We start from the raw sequence: 22,437 nt of genomic DNA, 5'->3' as shown, positions 1-22,437 counted from the left end.
TCAATATAAAATTGATCTTTTGAAAAAGTAGAAAAATTCAAGTACATTGGAGCAACAGTAACAAATATAAGTGACACTCGAGGGGAAATTATATGCAGAATAAATATGGGAAATTCCTGTTATTATTCGGTTGAGAAACTTTTGTCATCCAGTTTGCTCCCAAAAATGCTGAAAGTTAGATTAAAAAAAACAGTTACTATATTACCGATTGTTCTGTATGGTTGTGAAACTTGGACTCTCACTTTGAGAAACAGAGGTTAAGGGTCTTCGAGAATAAGGTGCTTAGTAAAATATTTGGGGCTAAGAGGGATGAAGTTACAGGAGAATGGAGAAAGTTAAACAACACAGAATTGCACGCATTGTATTCTTCACCTAACATAATTAGGAATACTAAATCCAGACGTTTGAGATGGGCAGGACATGTAGCAAGTATGGATGAATCCAGAAAAGCATATAGAGTGTTAGTTGGAAGACCTGAGGGGAAAAGATCTTTGGGGAGGCCAAGGTGTAGATAGGAGGATAATATTAAAATGGATTTGACGGAGATGGATATTATGCTAAGGACTGGATTAATTTTGCTCAGGATAGGGACCAATGGCAGGCTTATGTGAGGGCGGCAATGAACTTCCGGATTCCCTAAAAGTAATTTGTAAGTAAGTAAGTAATTGAGTACAAGAGTCTACACCAATGGTATTACTAGAAATTAAAGGAGAGCCGAAAGTGGAAAATAGGAACTTGCCGAGAGCCACAATGCATTTTACAGTATTGAAGCTTAACAAAGTGCGCGGATTTTTAATTATATAATTTGGTCTATTAGTATTATTGCTATTATTATCATCAGCATCATCGTGATCATTATCTAATATGTATACTGTATATTACTGGTATTTTGAAGTTAAAGGGCGGACTCTGCTATCTTCATGCAACTCATACGATACGAGCAGGTTGATTTGACGTTTTATTTCACCTGTAATGTGTTTTGAATGAGTTTCGAAATTTAGAATATAAAGTGTCACATACAGCTAGAAAACACTCCTTAACAATCACCGAATCTATAAATAGCTTAATGTTTGCTACGTGGCACGATCCTTTAGTTGTCAATTAATTTTTATGTACAGGGAATAAATTACTTTCTGTACAGATATTACGGAATTTTTAACATCTTCAGTTTCTCTATCTTTGATTGAGAATCTTTCGAGTACCTGTTACAAAAATTTGAATGCACGCTATGTCTATTAAGATAAAAACATTTATAATCCAGTATTATATGAAGACATAATAACACATGAGACATGACACTGCTGTACCTTTTTAAAATGAAAACAAATACGCGTCGTTGTTGAACACCTTCACTGGCAGTAAGGATGCAGGGTAACCAAAGTTATCTCCAGTTGCATATTATTACAGAAATTAAAAAGAAAAGGTAAAAAATAGTAATAGCAGGCCTAATATTAGTTCAATAGTCGCAATAAATCACATTAAGAGTCGCATGCGACCCGCGGACCGCGTAGTGAGAACCACTGGTCTACACTTTTTGTTATTGTATCTTGGGACGTGGTGACGCTCGGGTTCCTTTGACTCGGACACCAAAAACCGACACGGAGCGGAGCGCAGGCGAGTGCGAGTCTTGGCGAGCGTGAGTCTAGGCGAGACATGGCGAGGCGAGGCGAGCTCACCGTCCACACTCTCGCGCTCGCCTTGGCTCGCCTAGACTCGGCGAGAGTGTGGAGCTAGCATAAGAGTCATTCTTAAGCATGAAGTCATACCTTAATATTCATTTTGTGTCAGTTTATTTCATAAATGTAATTCAGGAAATGCATACAAATAAATTAGTTACACAGTTATTAATATAATTGCTCATTATGAAGTTGATGTTTTAATAGTTCCTTTATTTTTGTCCTTGAATATAGTGCACACCGGCATCGAGAGAGGAGAAAATTTTTAAGGACAACTCTGAAAGAACTAGGCTTAATTCTGACTGATCAACCAGGACTTCTAGGACCGAAAGTATGTTGATATTAGTTATCATATATTGTAAAAATAAAAATACAGTCAAGTTTGTTAGATGTTACTGTTCTTTAGTTCCATCAAACTTGTTACATAAATCTAGTCTATTATGTTATCTCATGTGTAAAATTCTGCCTTGAGAGAATCTAGAGTATAATCCAAAAAGGTTTGAATAGGTGAGCTAAATTTATGTTTGTCTGCTTCTTTCTCTTTCCTTTCTTACAAAGTCTAGATTAAGGACATCTTTTGTTTTTCACATCCTTTGCACTTTAAAGTTCCTTTCCATATTATTTTCATTGATGTAAAACTTCTGCAGTTGAGAATAATAATTTTATTAATGTGTTTATATTTACTGCATATCGTCCAAGATCCGCTATGTGTTTTTAAAAACATTTTGCAGGAGGAAGAAAAAAGCATTGTCATTTTCAATTTCCAAGCTATTTTCGGTATAATTTCAATCATTACATGATAAATGATGAAATTATACCGAAAGTAGCTTTGAAATTCAAGGGAATTGAAAATGACTATGCTTTTTTCTTTCTTCTGGAAAACCTTTTTAAAAACACATAGCGGATTTTGAAGGAGCAGCGACGATATACAATTCTCAAAATACTTATAAATTGCCCTCTATGATTTTGTGAATAAAATTGAAGTTGGGACATAAAAAAGCTGTAAATGCCAATATCTTTCAAAATTTTTTTTTTTTTCCAGAAAAGAGTCTCACTGGCTCAATCGAATAAGAAAAGAGGATAAGTTTCATTGCAGTTTTATTTAGAAGCTCTCCTATAAATATGCAGAATGTATTATATTATATTATTAGTTGGTTTTCAAACAACTATTACAACAAAAAAATCAAATTTAGATAAAATTGAGAGAGTAAAAAATCAACCATTATACATTATTACAGATGCTGTTTCATCCACTCCTGTATCAGTTCTGCAGGCTGTTACAGATAACACTCCATTGCAATCACACAAAAATCAACATCGCCTAATTTTATATTAAAAACTGAAGGGAAACTCTAATGAAGACTACTGGGGAACCTACTCAGATATTCCTAGAATCTTAGAGACCAAACAAGGTCTCACACAGAAAGTTAAATATCTTCAAAACCAATATAGTTTACCATTAGATGAATACAGTATGAAAAAGTTACATCCTCCATCTTATCCTGTCAATTGATTAAAAATACATTATAATATAAATTTGATACTACAAAATAAAAACTGGATGTAAACCCTATTTGTTTGAACAAATTACAGTAAAAACTATCAACACGAGATTCCCAGAAACTGAGTGGGTACACATCTACACCGATTGCTCTAAAATTGGCAGTAACTTTAATAATACAACTGATGCTGGAATATACAGTAAATTATTTAGTTCTTATATAAAGAGTGGCCCAAATTAATGTATATACTGTTTAATTGCCCATAACTTTCAAATTAATTGACGTAAACGTCTCATTTTTGGTAGTTTAATGATCTGTTAGATAGCGGGCACCACATAAGCGTTGTTTTGTTTTGTTGTAGGTTAGATAGCAACTGTCGCCATTGTTGGTTACGTGAGTAAACATGGATGGTGCAAGGGTGACATTTGATGAAATGAAGGCAGTTTTGAAGTGATACATTAAGTATGAAAGCATTAATGAGGTTCAATGCCAATGACAAAATGAGTTTCCAACACAGCCACTGACATGTGTAGCAATTGCGTGTTCTTCTTCTTCTTCTTCTTCTTCTTTCTTGGTGCTACAGTTCATTGTGAACCTTGGCCTCTTCCACGATTTTCTGCCAGTTGTCTCGATCCTGCGAAATTGCTTTCCAATTCCTGTATCCCATCTCACATATGTCTTCCTCAACTCCATCCAACCATCTTATTCTTGGTCGTCCACGGCTTCTTTGGCCCCCAGGATTTCCATTTAATATCCTTTTAGGAATTTCTACGTCATTCATCCGTGCCACGTGCCCAGCCCACCATAATCTTGCTGCTTTTACTATTCTTCTAATAGGTGAATCTTTATAGATGGAATAAAACTCATTATTATATCGCCTCCTCCATCTTCCTCTCTCGAATACTGGACCATTTATTTTACGGAGTATCTTCCTCTCAAAGGCATCCAAATTTCCAGCGTCCTTTTTTGTTAGGGACCACGTCTCAGCAGCATATGCTAGTACAGGTCTTATAAGTGTTTTATAGATAGTTATCTTTGTGGTACGAGATAAAATTCTTGAACAAAGTAATTTTCTTAAGGCGAAGTAAGCTCTATTGGCAGCCATTAACCTCTGCTTTATTTCATATGAAATATAATTAGAATGAGTAACTATTGATCCCAGGTATTTAAATTCTTCCACTCTCTCGAAGTCATATCTGCCTATTGTTATTGAGGATGGCATATTCTTGAGGTTTGCCTTTCCACAAGCCATGTATTTAGTTTTCGACTGATTAATGGTCAATCCCATATTCCTTCCTGCCTTTTCTATATTCAAGAATGCATCTTCCATTGCCCTTCTAGATCTTGCTACTATATCTATATCATCTGCGTATGCGAGTATCTGCACTGATTTATAAAATATGGTCCCTCTGCTAAGTAGGTTTGCATCTCTTACTACCTTTTCCAATGCAACATTAAAAAGGAGACACGCCAGCGTATCTCCTTTTCACACACCATTCTTAATATCTAATGGATCTGATAACATTTCTCTGACCCTTATACTGCTTCGGACATCTGTCATTGTCATTCTTACCAGTCTCACCAACTTTTCAGCAATATCTAGTTCTCTTAGAGCATTATACAAATGTTCTCTATTAATGCTATCATAAGCAGCTCTAAAGTCAATAAATAGATGGTGTGTACCAACTCCAAATTCAATAGTTTTTTCTAGAATTTGCCTTAATGTAAAAATTTGGTCTATGGTTGACTTGCCTGGAAGAAACTCACACTGATATATACCTATTTGTTTCTGCACCATTGGGAGAAGACGATTGAAAAGTATAGCAATTGCGTGTATTCGAGACAAATTTGAACCTGAAGACTATGTTAAAGATGTGGAAAAACATTGTTCTGTACGACACTTTCATCGAAAATGGGACGTTTCTGTCAATTAATTTGAAAGTTATTGGCAATTAAACACTGTATACTTTTTTGGACCACTCTGTATATCTCGGTCAAAATTCAACTCACTTTGAAGAAGAACTTGAAGCAAATAATTGTACATTAAAAAACTTTTCTATCACATTAACCTCTTCAATAAAGTTATTATATTTAGCAATTCTAAATCGATTATACAGGCCATTAATGCACACCTATATAACAAAAAGAATTGCTGAAATTCACCAAAGTATCAAACACAATTTCTTCACAAAACAATAGTCTTGCAATGGGATCCTTCATGCTGTGGAATTCTTGGTAATGAAATAGCACATTCCTTAACAAAAAAAAGGACACAATGTTCTAACAAATTACAAATTCATGTTTATCATTTTAGTCCTCAAAAATAATAATTATTAAAACGAACCATACAACAAGAAATAGTCCACACCTGTGGAGTAATGGTTAGCGCGTCTGGCCGTGAAACCAGGTGGCCCAGGTTCGAATCCCGGTATGGGCAAGTTACCTGGTAGAGGTTTTTTCCAGGGTTTTTCCTCAACCCAATATGAACAAATGCTGGGTGACTATCATCTCATTCAGATGCTAAATAAGCTAATATGTTGATACAGCGTTGTAAAATAACCTATAAAAAAACAAGAAATACATGCAAAATTAATACCTGAGAGTGTTACTAAGGAATGGAATATTTTATTAAATAGTAAAACTTCAATTCCAGATTGTCCATAAATGAAGGCTGTTGCACTTCCTCGGATATATAGAGGACATGATTGTTTGGTTGTCCATCCATATAAAATAAGTATTTTTCCTACTTCTAATTGTTTACTTTGTAAAGAAGATAATACCATAATGGGTATGACACCTCAAAAACTGTAAAAATTTAACAGCTACAGATCTATCATTATGATACTGGAAAGCAAGAGGGCAATTGTAAGAACTCCAATATGCTGAGCATTAGCAACCAACCAACCAACCAACCAACATTACTAGCTGCACAAGAAAGCCCTGTTTTCTAGAATTTTTCTCTTTGGCACTTACAGTCTTCTTTATGTCATCTTCAGTTATATCACACATTGTTTGTGTTTACATTACATCGACTTTCCAATGTTGTAGAAACTATATAAGATTTTCTGAAGTCATTTTGTAATGTTCGTAATATATTTTGGAACATTGTTGGCAGGCATTATTGATATTCATTGGACTTTGCTGTGCAAGAGATGAAGTATATTGGCTTCTACGACACAATGACAACCCACCACAGCAGAAGAGTAAAGGAAAGACTGCAGAAGATTTGGTTGACCGTCAGTTACCTGAATTGCTCTTTCACATGGAGGAATTGCGAGGTAAGAGATAAATTTTCAAAGGAACTTGTCACGAGATTGGCCACAGAATAGCTCATATGGTAGCATGTTTGCCTACTGATCCAAAGTTGCACTCGGGTGTGAATTCAATTTGCAGTTGGGCTGAATACCTGATTAGGATTTTTTTGAAGATTTTCCGCAACTGTGAGGTGAATGTCACATTGTTACGTGGTGAATTCTCTGTCTCATCTCGCCAGATATCATGTTGCTATCATCAATTCTTCCGTTGACAATAAATGAACTTGTATGTGTTACAGCATCATTAAATAACTGAATAAAAAATTCTCATTAGATTGTTGTGTGGATTTGTGTTTATGTGAGCGTTTATTTGTGTCTGCGTGCTACAGTTAATTTGTAATCTGCAGAATGAATAGTTTGCAGTCTTCACAGTGATGATTGAACCTAACTCCCACAAATGGTTTTCTATCTTCACAAGCATCACGTTTTTGAACTTCATTATTGCTGATTTTATGGCAGTGGAGGAGGAGATTGGGTTTGCACGCGCGTTTATATATATATGTGTGTGTGTGTGTGTTTGTTTGTTCTGGGTGTGGAGAGGTGTGCCTTCCCACATTGAAATATGTGCACTAGTATCTGAATGAAATGTTTCATGGTCACTGGATAAATAGAGATGGACCATTTGTTTGGCCTTCATGCTCACGTTCTTAACAAATCTTGTCATTCTCTCTGTGGGATTATTTGGCCTCTGGTTGATGAATTGTGGCAACTTGTGAGACAATATAGTGCATGCCAGAAGCTGAGGAAAGTGTTCAGGGATGGATTGATGGTTGTATATGTACAGAAATTGGACAACATATTAAATAAAAACTGTAAGACTGTATGAAGAGCTGTGTATAATACTAAATCGCGGGCTCAGAATGACAATGTTCTATCTGACAATTTTTAGCAAACTTGAGATTTTTGTTGCATTGAATTCTGCTACTTCACAGCTATCTACCATATAAATTATATGTTGATATCTCAATTATTGTTCGTGATAAAGTTAGTTTGAAATGGTTCTTATCTTCATTGATTTCATTAACAACCAAACTTTTAAAATGCTCTCCTGTAAAATTTACTAAACACTAGATAGACCCTTGTCATTCTGAACCCTCGAAATGACAAACCTAAACTCTGAAAGCAAGAATTTCCATGCTATGTGTATACTGTACTGTATAATATATCGAGAGAGAGATTATTTTTCTTTCTAACCTGTTACAAAATATGATTATTATGATTTTATATGGTCATCCAAACTTTAAATGCTTGCTCCTGAAAAACTGCAAGAAATGTCATGTCACATTTTGCCTTGGAGCCACAAAATTGATATACCACCACAATACACAGACAGTTTTCTGTCTCTAAATGTTATTTTACATATTCGTATCTAACACACTGTCGCACATATTATGTTATTTATGAGCATGCAGCTTTCTGAATAGATTTTCCGAGATAACTAATTCAGTAATACTCACTATGAAGTAATTTATGTTGTGTTAACTACTTCTCACACAAAATATTAAGAAATGGTCAATATTTGGTTTTTCAACAGTGCTCGTCAGAAAGTACAGTCAAGTTATGCAGCGCTACTATGTCCAGTACATGACAGGTTATGATGCCATTTCTCTAAATCAAATGATCCAGAGTCTACAAGTCTGTCCTGAAGACGAAAGCATTATCCTGTCCTCCATCTGCAGCACTATTCAGTCTGTGTCTGTTAAACAAGGTTGGTATTTAGATATATTTTAACTTACTCTTGCTTATTCATTTATTGTGAAGTGGTATTTAAAGAACATGTTGAAAACTAAGTTCAGGATTTTATTAGAATCAATGTAGATATGCTTTTGGATAAATACATAAGTCGTTTAAGCAGCAAAATATTTTGCTTGGATGGTTAAAATGAATTGCTGTGCTGAATCCCCCAGTGTCATTTCGAACTTCTTGTTAAATGCACGCAAGCTACGATACTAGTATCACAATGTTGCGATATAGTGTCAAAGAACGAATATTAATTTTTGTCTTATCTGGAAAGCATGTTTACCAGCCACTAAGGCCAGGGATTACGATCAATGTTAGTTTGCATTACAGTGAAGTTCGTTAAAGTTTGACAAATACAAGCTCCGTGTATTTGATTATGGTTAATGTTAAAATGCAAGACGGTGCTGATTCAACATTACCAAGGTCTAGCTTCCACAAACGCAAAGAAACGTAAGTTGAATGTCATTCAATCACGAATCAGAAGCTTAATTTTATTTTCACCTCGTCTTTCATTATAAATGGGGCCATATTCCTATTGAAATATTATATAAAATAATGTCCACACCTGTGGAGTAATGGTTAGCACGTCTGGCTGCGAAACCAGGTGGCCCGGGTTCGATTCCCAGTCGGGGCAAGTTACCTGGTTGAGGTTTTTTCCGGGGTTTTCCCTCGACCCAATATGAGCAAATGCTGGGTAACTTTCGGTATTGGACCCCGGACTCATTTCACCGGCATTGTCACCTTCATCTCATTCAGACGCTAAATAACCTAAGCTGTTGATAAAGCATCATAAAATAACCCACTAAAATAAAAAATATATATATATATATATAAAATAATATTAATTAAAAATTAAAAGTTACATAAAACAAGGAATGATCTTCGATTGAATATGTCAGATCACATGAATATATTTCCTCTATATGGCATAAAACACATTTTTGTTTAAAATTAAACCATAATAGGCAGCAAACATAAAAGCGTTCATAACACCTAATTTAACAGTTGTACTACATAGTACTTTTTAGTGTATTGGGAAATTGAAAGGCTGTTTTGTAATTGGACCCTGATTCGAACCTGAGGTTAACTTATTCCTTTCTTTTTTATCTTTTTCATAATTTATTTACATTATTTTAGATATGTTATTTTATTTTAACCCAAAATAAAGGAGATTTTACTACATAAATAATATATCCATAATTCGCACTAGTCCAACTGTTCAATAGTAATGGTATTATTATTATTATTATTATTATTATTATTATTATTATTATTATTATTATTATTATTATTATTATTACTACTACTTTATTGTTATAGTCATTCTATATATGAGGGTTGGGGCATAAGTCATGGCAACCATTTTTTTTTTCAAAAGTAAGTGTTGTTATCACAAAATGTCATATGTCACACGAAAGCTGTGCAGTCATAGTGTGTGTCCACAAAACAAAATGGCTCTGTGCTGTCTGTAAGAGCTTTTTTGAAGAGCAGAGTGCACCACATGCAGGTGAAAAGTGGGATTTGGATAGGAAAGTTAAAAAATTAACAGCAAAACCTTTTGCACTCCAATCTCATTTCTTTTAAACTAATTAATTCAATTTAAATCTGTTAAATATCTATTGACAAACAATTTTGAGAGACTTCTGCTCACATCCTAATGAGTTGAGAGAGAATTTGTTATGGATAAGTACATTTGGGGCAGGCTTTCTTGGTGTACTATGTCACCATTCTTCTATTTTTTTTTTTTTCATAATTACGAAAGATGACACCAATCCCATTGTCTACCAGCATGAAATTCAAATATTTAGTGGTGTGAGATGATTATGATGGTTACACATTGAAATATTAATATTTATGATTAAATTCTTGTGTAAAAAGTAGGATTTTAAATTGTTTTTATTTTGAGAATTTCTATGCTGTACTGTACAAATTTAGTTTCAGAAGTGAGGTATTATGATTGTCATTGTGGGGGTTGATACACAGTTGTGTGTGCCATTCAATACTTTTATATAAATATAGGTATTGAAAATTTAAGCTAATGGTATTTTTATACACTACAGCAAATCTCCTACATATGGTAAGAGCCAATAGCAAATCACTGCAGTGTTGTAATATTGCTGTCTCATGCAGGAAAGAGACGGAAATAGACAGGGTGAGAGGGAGAGAGAAACCAGTTCCCCATTGCGTTCTATGACAGCATCTTAAGCAATATATTGAGTCATGCAGTTCATAAGATATATATATATATATATATATATATATATATATATATTTTGGAGGTTATTTTACGACGCTGTATCAACATCTTAGGTTATTTAGCGTCTGAATGAGATGAAGGTGATAATGCCGATGAAATGAGTCTGGGGTTCAGCACCCAGTATTTGCTCAAATTGGGTTGAGGGAAAACCCCAGAAAAAACCTCAACCAGGTAACTTCCACTGACCGTGATTCGAACCCGGGCCACCTGGTTTCATGGCCAGACGCAATAACCATTACTCCACAGGTGTGGACCATAAGATATATTAAACTGTTAATGAGATAATATCAAATAAATTTATCTGACCATGATTATTCAAAAGGGATGGCTAGGGACTCTTTGTCATTCCCATTAATCTCATCATTATAGTCCGTATTGAAGTAGTACTGCGCAAATGAGACTTAAAAAAATTTTGTGGCCTGCACAACTAATTAATGTACATCTTAGATATTTAGCAGTCAAACTGTAAAAAAGAAGTGGCAATAATTTAACATATGCTGCTATCTAAAGCAGACATTGCGAAGTAGAAAAATATAGAAATTTATTTTCAGCTCATTTTTTCTTTCTTCAAAATTTTGCTGCCCCTGCTAATTTCCTACCCTGGCTCCAGGCCCATGTGTCGCATGTGTAAGTATGGGCCTGGCTGTAGTCATTATCATTTATCACTGACTACACTGCTTTCGTCCTTCACAGCACTGGATAACAGATGTATTCTGTAGGACCAAAAAATTAATCTTTACATAGATTCTTCGAGCAACAGTGCATATTACTGTACAGATTACTGTGGATATTACTCTGGAATCCCGGCCACCAAGTCACTCAACTGAGTGCGCTCATTGTATAATGGCAGTTGACATTAATATAAAAAAATGTCAACATACATGTCAGGCCACTAAGAGAAAAACACTGGAGGAGAGGGATTCGATCTGGTGCTGTGGATTGAACTTTGGTATAGTTCAATGGTTAGAGCGCTTGGTATGTAGAACCAAGGACCCGGGTTCGATCCCCGGCACAGGAGCGAATTTTTCTCCTCTAATATCAATTGTTACCATAACAAATGTATTCTGTAGGACCAAAAAATTAATCTTTAGGTAGATAATAACATTCTTGTTTTGGAATGTGATGAGTTCGAACATTGTGCTGTTACCTGTATCTTTATAATAATTACAGTATTACAAAGAAAGTGTTCAACCTAAAATTGTATTTTGGGGGGGGGGTTACTTAGAAATTAATTTTTTTATATCTGACGAGCTACTGAATTTCAAAATCAAATAAACGTCTGAAAGCCAATATGCCACATGATAGTGATACTCTTTGACAAGGCAGTGTTGCACTTCTCTGATTTGCAGGAGCCATGAAGCTGTTGAAGGTCATATGCAGGATGTTTGGTGTGGAGTATATTAAAGTTTCTATTGAGCTGTATGTAATCATAAATGTATTGAATGGCTACAGTCACAGTTACGAAGACAAAATACGTTTAACTAATATAAGCATATTACAAATTACAGTTGAAGAAAATGAGGTGTTTGACTTCCGAGCAATTCGAATTGACTGGATGCGACTTCAAGCATACACTTCAGTGAGCAAGGCACAGCTTCTTCTCTCAGAAAATCGTGAACTTGCATCTCTCCTTGATACTATAGTATTTCATACAAAGATGGTAGATTATTTGGATGAGATAATGGTTGAGACATCTGATCTTTCCATATTCTGGTAAGTTCTTGAAACAATTTTAAATGGCATGTAGCAAGTAATAAAGTTGTAGAGAATTAAATTAGATACCGTATTTTGCTCGCGTACTTTGCGCCACCCCGTATTTTACGCATTCTAATTTTTAAAGGATTATTTTGAACTTTAATTTTGCTCCGTGTATTTTCTGCACACATTTTATGTACAATTTTTTTTCAGTGTAGTATGAATTTTCCTTCCCCAAATTCGACTGCCAATACTTGCATTCCATGGCATTGTTCATTGACCAGTATCCAACTCAATTACCTGCTTCACAAAGAAACCCAAATAACGTTACTTCAACACTGATGCTTGTCCTTGTAAATTACCCCTAAGGGCAGTGACTGTGACAAGGTTTACTGCAACATGAATGCATCGATCAACCACCTTAGGCCTATAAACTCGTACAATGTGCTCAATTAAAGACTACCTATTGAGAATGTTACGTCTGCTATGTACTTTGCATTCATTATGATTGTCATATACCCAATTTAATTATTATTTATAATTCAAGATTACCAGTAGTCTTAGGTGACAAAAGTACTGTATTCTTAATTACTATATACTTGAATAAAACCCAGATCAAGAAGTCTAATTTTAAAAATTTGCATATTTTATGCACCGCAATTTTTCAAACAGCCAAAATAGATTAAAAAGTGCGCAAATTACGCGAGCAAATACGGTATGAGGCTTCAGTACAGAGTCATCCATTTAAGATGTCAGAAATGTAATGAAATATATTTCCTGTTAATGATACATACATTGTAGGGGAGGCAGAAGTTTAGTTCCAACACCTTGGCACTAAATATGACCGCCTTTGTGGATGCAACTCAGATCATACTGCGCAGTCATGTTGCGCCACGTGGTGCGCAGAATTTTTGGCGTGATCTATTGAAAGGCTCCTGTAATCTTCCATTGCAGATCGGCTTCATTCTGTGGTCTTTGTGTGTACACAGATGACTTGATGTACCTCCACACAAAAAAATCTGGAGGCATTATGCCTTGCCTATTCACAGGCCATGAGATGGGTCCACCATGGCCACACCTGCAATTGTTGAATGTTTGCTTTGATGATCCCACACTATGAGAAGCCAGTATGGCAGAGTGCCATCCTTTTGAAAGGTTATGGTGTCCAGTACCCCATCTTTCTATGAGGACTATTCATAAAGAAACTTCCGTTTATTTTTTACAAACCTATGAATGATGTTACAGAATTGGGTTACAATACATTTGAAAGTATACACTCTAGTTTATTTTTCCACATAGTTTCCAGTCACATTGAGACACTTGTCGTAGCATTTGACGAGCTTTGAAATTCCGCAATCATAGAATTCGGCCACCTGTGACTGAAGCCAACCTACGACGCTGGTTTTCAACTCTTCGTCATCGTCAAAATGCTTCGAACCAAGTCACGTCTTCATGTGCATGAAGAGATGGTAATCGCTAGGCGCCAAATCTGGGCTATAGGGAGGGTAATCCAATACTTCCCAGTTGAACTCTTGCAGTTTGGTTGCAGTACAACGTGCTGTATATGCGGCCGGGCATTGTCATGCAGGAAAATCACCTCAGAGCTCAACATGCCATGACGTTTGTTTTGAATGACCCTTTTCAAGTTTGTTAGTGTGTTACAGTAACGTTCAGCATTAAGTGTGGCATTTCTCTCGAACTCCACTAGCAAAATTTCTTTTCTGTCCCAGAAGACAGTTGCCATGAGTTTCCTAGTGGAAAGTGTTTGACGACACTTGTGGGTTTTTTCGGGGAGTGAGTATGGCCCCACTGCATTGATTGAAGCTTTGTTTCTGCATTCACATACCACACCCAAGTCTCATCTCCTGTCACAATCTGATCGAGAAAAGCATCACCTTCTCTTTCGTAACGCTCAAGAAAGGACAGTGCTGCTTCCATCCGCTGAGCCTTTTGTTCCTCAGAAAGGAGTTTTTCCATCAAAGAAGAATTGTCCAGTCAGTCTTGTCATTCCATAGGCCACAGCTTACCATGACATGGTCACTTTCCTACTCCTTACTGTACATACATAAATTTTCTACATTTGAAGGCGAGAATCACAGGAATATCAGGTGACACCCAACATCTTCACGTGTGAAACAGGTCTCAGTTTTTCTTCAATTCTGGACGGAACTATACAGAGGAATTCAGATTCTCATCATCTTTGACTACCACCTTTTTTACAAATCATCATTCACTGTTTCATGCCTCAAGTTGTATGATTATCGAATTCTACTAATCGTCTTTTTTTCCAGGTCATATACCAATACATTTCTCCTCAATGACTAACATTCACATAATCTTGTACATTCAATTATGTGCGTCATTGTTTAGTTATGTCCCTGTTACATAGGCATCTAGTAACATGTAAGCTGTTAATTTCAGTTTCAGAATCAGCAAAGAAACATAGTGTCCCATCAAAACACCTGATTTGATTTATTGGATTTTGCAGAATTTATGAAGCTCTGTTAATGTTCTATAAGAAATGTTATGGATTTAATGATTGTTATTAGTTTAAATTTATGTGATAGTATTGAAAGATATATTTATATTTCTTGTAATTAATTGATATTTTCTTTACTGTATAACAATATAAGAAAATTTGTTTTACAGAATAAATAAAACCTATGCTATATCATAGGTTTAAGTGATTAAAATCGTTGTTTTGATAATCATCACAGTTTTTTTGGAACAAATTAACTGTGCTAATGAAGACTCTGTTGTAATTTATTATTATTATTATTATTATTATTATTATTATTATTATTATTATTATTATTATTATTATTGTTGTTATTCCTTTATTCATTCATAGTTTTCTGCCTTTTAGTCTCTACATATGATCCATATACCTTAATATCGTCTATCATCTGATATTTTCTTCTGCCCCAAAATTTTCTCCCGTTCACCATTCCTTCTGGTGCATCCTTCAGTAGGCAGTTTCTTCTCAGCCAATGACCCAACAGATTCTTTTTTCTCTTTCTGATCAGCTTCAGCATCATTCTTTCTTCACCCACTCTCTCCAACACAGCTTCATTTCTTATTCTGTCTGTCCATTTCACAGGCTCAATTCTTCTCGATATCCACATTTCAAAAGCTTCTAGTCGCTTCTCTTCATTTTGTCATGATGTCCATGTTTCTGCGCCGTACAATGCCACACTCCACACATAGCAATTCACTGCAAAAATTTCTACAAAACCAATATAAAAAATGCTGTGACTGCAACTCTGGGATCCTTGTTCACTCATTGCTAATTCAAAGCTGTTGGTACTTACTTTTTTCTGATTTGTAGTGTTATTCACACATCACAGTTCATTAGTTGAGCAGTATTTTCTGCTGCAGCACTTCAGAAGTAGCGATGTGTGATCATACTCTTATATTAGTGCAAAGAATTAAGAGTGAGAATTCTGTTACATAAGAAAACATTCTTGTAAGCATTAAAACTAAATGCAATTGTTTGATTCAACTTTTTAGAGCAATGTAAACAATTCAAATAAATTATACCATTGTTCTTGTGAGCACTTTGCAATTTCTGCAATGGTTGATTGTTTCTGAGAAATTTAAATTTTTTGTACGTAATTTTTTTCTCTTTTTGTCAGCTTTTACAACAAGATATTCGAAGATCAGTTCCATATGTGTCTGGAGTTTCCCGCTCAGAACCGTTACATTGTGGCCTTTCCTTTGATATGTGGACACTTCCAGAGCTGCACCCATGAGCTGTGTCCAGAAGAGGTTAGTTACTTAGTTACTGAAAGTGTGATTTATACAGTGTGTGTATTACAGTGGTGTTCAGAGAAATTACATTACCTTTACTCGTTTTATTTTTCTACATGTGTAGCTGCCACAGGATCTAGTCTTATAATCCTGTGGACCCCGGTATGATCCCTGGTATATCCCCAATCTATAACTTGTGTCGGGTCGACACCTGTGGAGTAACGGTCAGCGCATCTGGCTGCGAAACCAGGTGGCCTGGGTTCGAATCCCAGTTGGGGCAAGTTACCTGGTTGAGGTTTTTTCCGGGGTTTTACCTCAACCCAATACGAGCAAATGCTGGGTAACTTTCGGTGCTGGACCCCGGACTCATTTCACCGGCATTATCACCTTCATATCATTCAGATTCTAAATAACCTAGATGTTGATACAGCGTCGTAAAATAACCCAATAAAATAAAAAAAAACTTGTGCCGGGCAAGCCTGTGGCCCATGTAACACAGAGGTTTTTCTGGGAGTTTGGGTTCCCCTGCGGCATCCCAACAATCTCCATTATCTCATCTCATCATGGGTGTAGTATAGATCAGCATTGTATAGTGCACTGGGCAGTGACTCTGTCGGTAAATTGGTCTACACAACTGGCTTCATATGGGAGAATGACAGTCAAGTACCTACCATTAGTATAAAAAAAATCTACAAGTCAGTCATATCCTTATTGTTATGGCGGATAAAAATATTTTTTAAGGAAAGTTTCTTAAATGTGAAATTAATATAAAACCAGTTACAGATTTTAGTTAAGTTCATTTAATATTTAATCTAATTATATCAAATTTATAACAATTATGCCAAAAAAGTAATTTTTGGCATGAATATTTCGGAAACAAATTGTTACATAAAAATGAGGTAAATTCTTTAGCTATTGAAGATAGATCATTGTTAGAGATTTTAGTACAATTTTCAATATAAATAAACTGAAATTAAGTAGGTTCGTCCATGCCACTTTTGCCTTAATTACAGCATGTCATTTAGGCACAGAAAGAATATTTTTTTCTTATATAAACCAGTTAAATTCATGGAAGCACACTGTGATGATATAGTAGTTACTGTTGAAGACTCTAATCTTGGAACCTGACAGGAATGCGATGCGACCCTGCAGTTAGCGATAGTGACCTCTATTAGTAATGCTAGGCAGCTACCAGCTGTCTAAAAATTGTGTTCTGTTCCTACCCCATAGTGGAAGCTGTTGAGCAAGTCCCATGTCAGCGTCACATTCAGGTGCAGTGTCACTGTTTTCACTGTTTGGCATATTGAATCACTGGAAGTGAAAGCTACTTACTATTTAACCAGATGGTAGGTAGTTGAATCATCTTGAAAAATACATGCATCAGGAACTCTATAATGGTCATTGATGGTTGGTAATAATCAGGGAAAGGGATTTGGAGTATTATAACGAATGGTGAAACGTAGTATAGATATTCGTAGCTCAGTGACTGTCAACCGAGCTGCATGGACGAGTACAGTCCACTTCATACAAACTTACACGCAATGTGCTGTAAACGTATTTCAGAATAAACAAATGTTATAGTTTAATGACATAATATAGTGGTCTACATACGTAATCTGCATTTCATTTTGAACTACATGTGTTTTTCTTGGCAACGCACAAGACACCAATAAACAACATTACAAATATACATAATTAAATATCAATCTCTACATCCTCACGTGTCAGTGGAAATATTTATGGCTGATAGACAGTTGTCTTCTGTATGGAACTCGCCTCTGAATATGTATGTTTTTCTGTCAGGAGCGTGTTAAATTAAAACCTTTATTTACAATATTATGAAATATGATAATATGTATACAACGTATACTACAGTATTTACATATATACAATATACTACAATATTTACAACATAGCCTAATACAGTATTATTAAATGTTGAACAAAATGTAGAACCAAACAAAATGGCTTTTTCAATTAATGCTATGTTTTGTTGATAAAACAATTATTCCTGCTGTGCCTTGTTATAATAAATTGTAAATATCATTTCTAAATTTTCAAAATACAACTTTGCTCTGTTGCAAGAAAGTAAATTTTTTAACATGGAAAAACTACAGTCTATATCTGCAGAGACAATTGGAGAGTATTTGAAACAAGATACGTCAATTAAATTCACATGTTGAATCATGTCATTAGGACACGTCTTTGTTAGTACATCTGAAATCCGACTAAGAATACTATACCTATCATTTTTAATCAAACTATGTTCATTTTTTCACCAACACGTTTTCCTACTTCACCTTCTACTGCACTCAGTTTGTTTACAATAGTCCTCATAATATTTATTTGCTCAACTAGTTCTGCTCCTGACTTTTCTAACCAAATAATGGCATCCGGTAAATATAAAAAATTGACTTAATATCCATGACTTCTTTTTAGATTGTTCTATCATTTAGCAGTTCCTGGCATATTTGAATCGCAGCCGCGTCATCGGGAATTGTTTCCTGAATTTTGATACTCGATCTGGAGCTTTTACAAATAGCCTATAGTCTTTCAATTTTGTATTGTTAGTTGGTTTCACTTTCGGCATTGTACCTGCACTTCACTACTCTGAACTACAAACCTGCATGTTGACGTTCTTATGCGACAACTGTCCCATTCACCTGTTGTTGACATGCAGAGATCTGCGAGTATGTCATGGAGGGGAGGACTTGGTATAAAGGGTTGTAAACAAATGGCTGTGTAGATGCCAATACTAGCTTTTACTACTCCAAATTCCGTTCCCTAGTAATAATTTTCTTTCCAGAATGTCCAGGCCTTTATTAGCATTCACAGAATGTAGTCCATCCTGTCCTGCCAACACCATGTTATGAAATACACTCCCAAACTATCGGACTTTGAGGGTGCTTCACTGTGGTCATCACGAAGTCTAGATGGAATTCTTTGCCCTTCCTTCTTCTCACATACTATACACGATCTGAGCCATGCAGATTAAAATTAGAGTTATCACAAAAAATTACTTTCTTCCACTGCCCTTCAGACCATTTGATGTTCCTTGGTCCACTGCAACTGCTTCTTCATTTCCTTAGTAAGAAGAAGCTTCTTTCATGAATGGCAGCCTGAAAGTCATTGAAATGGTAGCCTTTGTACTATGACTGCACTAACTTTTACACCAGAGTGCTCTTCCCATTCACATTTTAATTATGTGGATGAAATATGTCGATTCTTCAAGCTTAATCTCTTCAAAATTCGGTCTTCAGCAGAAGTTGACAGCTTTTTTCTTCAGTTTCAACTTTTCTATCAACTGATCCTGTTTTTGATAGTTTGGAAAGTAAATGGGACACTGTGGACTGGTCACAGTACAGTTGAATAGCTATTTCATGCTTGGAATAACCTTTCTTACTCAAAGCAATAGTTACTCTCTTGTTGTTAGAGGAGAAAAATTCGTTCCGGCACCGGGCATCGAACCTGGGTCCTTGGTTCTACACACCAAGTGCTCTAACAATTGAGCTACGCTGAAGTTCAATCCACAGCACTGGATCGAATCTCTCTCTTCTGTACCTGTTTTTTTGAAAGATGGGACATGACAGGAGCGTTACGATCGGAAAAACAACTGAATGTCACATAGCGTGGTAGGCCTGTTGTTATGGTAACAACGGTTGAGTTGCCAAACTTACCGTTCCCACATGGCGAGTGCTTAATAGCTCTCTTGGCGACATTTATTGTACACACAATGTTAGCATTGGTACATTTCGTCTTTGATTCTCTGTCAATTTTTTAATTGTTTTCTTACCTTCGCATCAATTGTCAATGGATGTTTTAACATCAGGCATCTTAACGTCAATTGTTAGCTTCCATCAGCTGGCAGCGTCGTAGTCCATATTGACAACATAGCACTGTAGTTCCAAGTTCGGCCGTTTAACTGTCATGTCCCATCTTTAAAAAAACAGGTATAGTGTTTTTCCCTTTGTGGCCTTACTCCATGTTCGACATATATGTTGACATGTTATATTAAGTCAACTGCCATTATACATTATTCCTTGTATAATAGCAGTTGACTTAATATAACATGTCTACATATTTTGTCAAACATGAAGTAAGACCACAAAGGGAAAAATACTAGATGAGAGAGATTCGATCCAGTGCTGTGGATTGAACTTCAGCGTAGCTCAATGGTTAGAGTGCTTGGTGCGTAGAACCAAGGACCCGGGTTCGATCCCCTGCACCAGAACGAATTTTTCTTCTCTAACAACAATTGTTACCATAGCAGATAAATTCTATAGGACCAAAAAAAAAAATTAATCTTTACATAGTTGTTACACTCGTCTTGTGTGGTATCAACAGCATAAATTTTGCCACATTAACATACTAACTCCAAACTGTTAAATGGAAACATGGGACATGTGGACTGTCTTTTTACTATAGTAAAGTGAATGATGCAATAATCAGTTGTGATAGCTTTATTTACCAACAATTACGATCGCAATGTAGATGCTATGTATTTCTATTGTTAAAAATGACAAGTAAAATGGAGGGAAATATTTAAATTACAGATTTTCTTAATGTGATGCAATTTCTATGAATGCCACTGACTTGTATTCAATAAATAGATGTAAGATATTCTAAAGTTAAGAAATGAGATGTTAGAATACAATTCTAAATGCTGTTCTATGAAAATATGACGAGTAATACATTAAAATCAAGTCCTTGTGGTTCGTGCACTAACCTTGTTAGTAAGTAGATACAGTAATGTTTGATATCTCTCAGTACCAGACACTCTTAGCTTTACAACTTTATATGTGCTCTTCTCAATAGTGTACATTTCCATTGACAGGTGCAAATACACTGTTACACATGTAGAATGTTAAAATTGTATAATTTGTGAAAAATTCCAAACCTGCACTACTCTTTGCCAGAGTTCATTACATCTACTCCTGTTAACCACTATACTGTAGAAGTATGGTGTCAGAATTACGAGTATTGATCATTCTTGATGTAGAAACACATATCAATTCAAGCAGTGTAAAAGTATACAGGGTGTGGCAGCATTCATAGGGCATTTTAAAGTCGCAACATAAGTGAAAAATGCCATTTATTTATTTTTTTCAGTCTCAAATACAAGAAAAAGGAATACAATTTACCTATCAGTGTTAAAAGATAAGCTGTCCATTACTATTTTCGTATATTTTGCTGGGATAGTGTTGACTGCAGCCCTGATACTCTTCTTCAATACCAAGATGGTGGTAGGATATGTTTGGAAGACTTCTTGCTTGAGATATCTGCAACCTCCATAAAACGAAGTCAGCAGTTACCAGATCCGGGAACCAGGATGGCCAAGGGATGTCATCATATCGAGAAATAACGTTCTGTGAAATGATCTTTTGCACTGTCCTTTCCCTCCATCTTGGTTTATGATTACAGGCAGATGCATTGTTTCTAAAGGAACTAACTCACCTTGCAATGGTTCGAGTATCTGGCACTCTTCCATGTTGACCTAAGTTGAAGTATCTCCTGAATATATGCTGTATAGAAATGTAAGAATCGTTCTTGAAGTAGGCCTCTACTGTGAAAGCATGTTGCACTGCAGTCCACACTTTCATGCCGAACAACACAATGGCAGCTCATTAACAACCGAATGCTACCGTCATCTGATGTGAATTGTTGCATTATGTCGCCAAACAACGTGATTTAAAACATACTATGAATACTGTCGCACTTAAATGTAGAAACATTTTGATTTTCTATTTTCTTTGATTTTTTTGCTAATGTTTTTCAGTATGTTCACTAAATTTAATTAAATAATAAACATTAACTTGTAAAAGTCTTGTAATCATTGGCTTTAAAATACTAGGTGATCAACCAGGGCTGGGTCTGTGGTACAGTGTTTTTACTCTCTGTGTGCACACACTAATCTTTTGCTTGCTGACATAATTTATATGGTATTGAGAATGATAAAATAGTTCTGTGTGGCAGATAACAGAGAATCCTTGTTTAACCTGCGCCAATCAATAATACAGTCTAATAATAATCTCTCTTGTGTAGCCTACAACAGCAAATCGAATGAGATAACTTTCAGTCAGTAGTGCATGTTTGTTCCCCTTCAATGCAGGTTAAGATAAGTGAATGTCTCTTTCTGATCGAAAAAAAAAAGTGTTCATATACGATTCATACATGCTGCCAGAATCTGCTCGATAAGTATGAAGGTGATTTGAGCTATAATTTCCTGGTGTTGATGTTCCAAGATGTTCAACTGTTCATTTAGTAGAAAAATTAAGAAAACGAAGTCTTGTAGACAAATAATCCAGATGTATGTTTCGAGTACTCACCAAGGAAACTTTCATGATATTGCATTTCAACTAGAAAATTTTCGTTAAGAAATCTACCCTTGGAAGCTTTCTCAGCAAACAGGAATTCCATATGGTTCAGTTCTGAAAGCAACAAAATTATGGAAACTGAAACAGTAATACAAGAATTAAGACCAGGAGATTGGTTTTTAGGCACAG

At 35.6% G+C, this 22,437-nt stretch overlaps 1 protein-coding gene across 2 annotated transcripts in view; it reads left to right on the top strand.

Moving 5' to 3' along the window:
• Hem (Nck associated protein 1 Hem) overlaps positions 1 to 22,437 on the top strand; it is a 155,724-nt gene that overhangs the window by 43,929 nt on the left and 89,358 nt on the right. For both annotated transcript variants that reach the window (XM_069838143.1, XM_069838141.1), the window contains 5 exons: positions 1,911 to 2,007; positions 6,294 to 6,456; positions 8,027 to 8,200; positions 11,998 to 12,202; positions 15,820 to 15,952. In XM_069838143.1, the coding sequence (XP_069694244.1) occupies positions 1,911 to 2,007; positions 6,294 to 6,456; positions 8,027 to 8,200; positions 11,998 to 12,202; positions 15,820 to 15,952 (772 nt within the window). The remainder of the gene's footprint in view (positions 1 to 1,910; positions 2,008 to 6,293; positions 6,457 to 8,026; positions 8,201 to 11,997; positions 12,203 to 15,819; positions 15,953 to 22,437) is intronic.

This window comes from Periplaneta americana, chromosome 10 (assembly GCF_040183065.1).
Source record: "Periplaneta americana isolate PAMFEO1 chromosome 10, P.americana_PAMFEO1_priV1, whole genome shotgun sequence".
NCBI classification, from domain to species: Eukaryota; Metazoa; Arthropoda; class Insecta; order Blattodea; family Blattidae; genus Periplaneta; species Periplaneta americana.
This window is presented reverse-complemented; position numbering and strand designations above follow the sequence as displayed.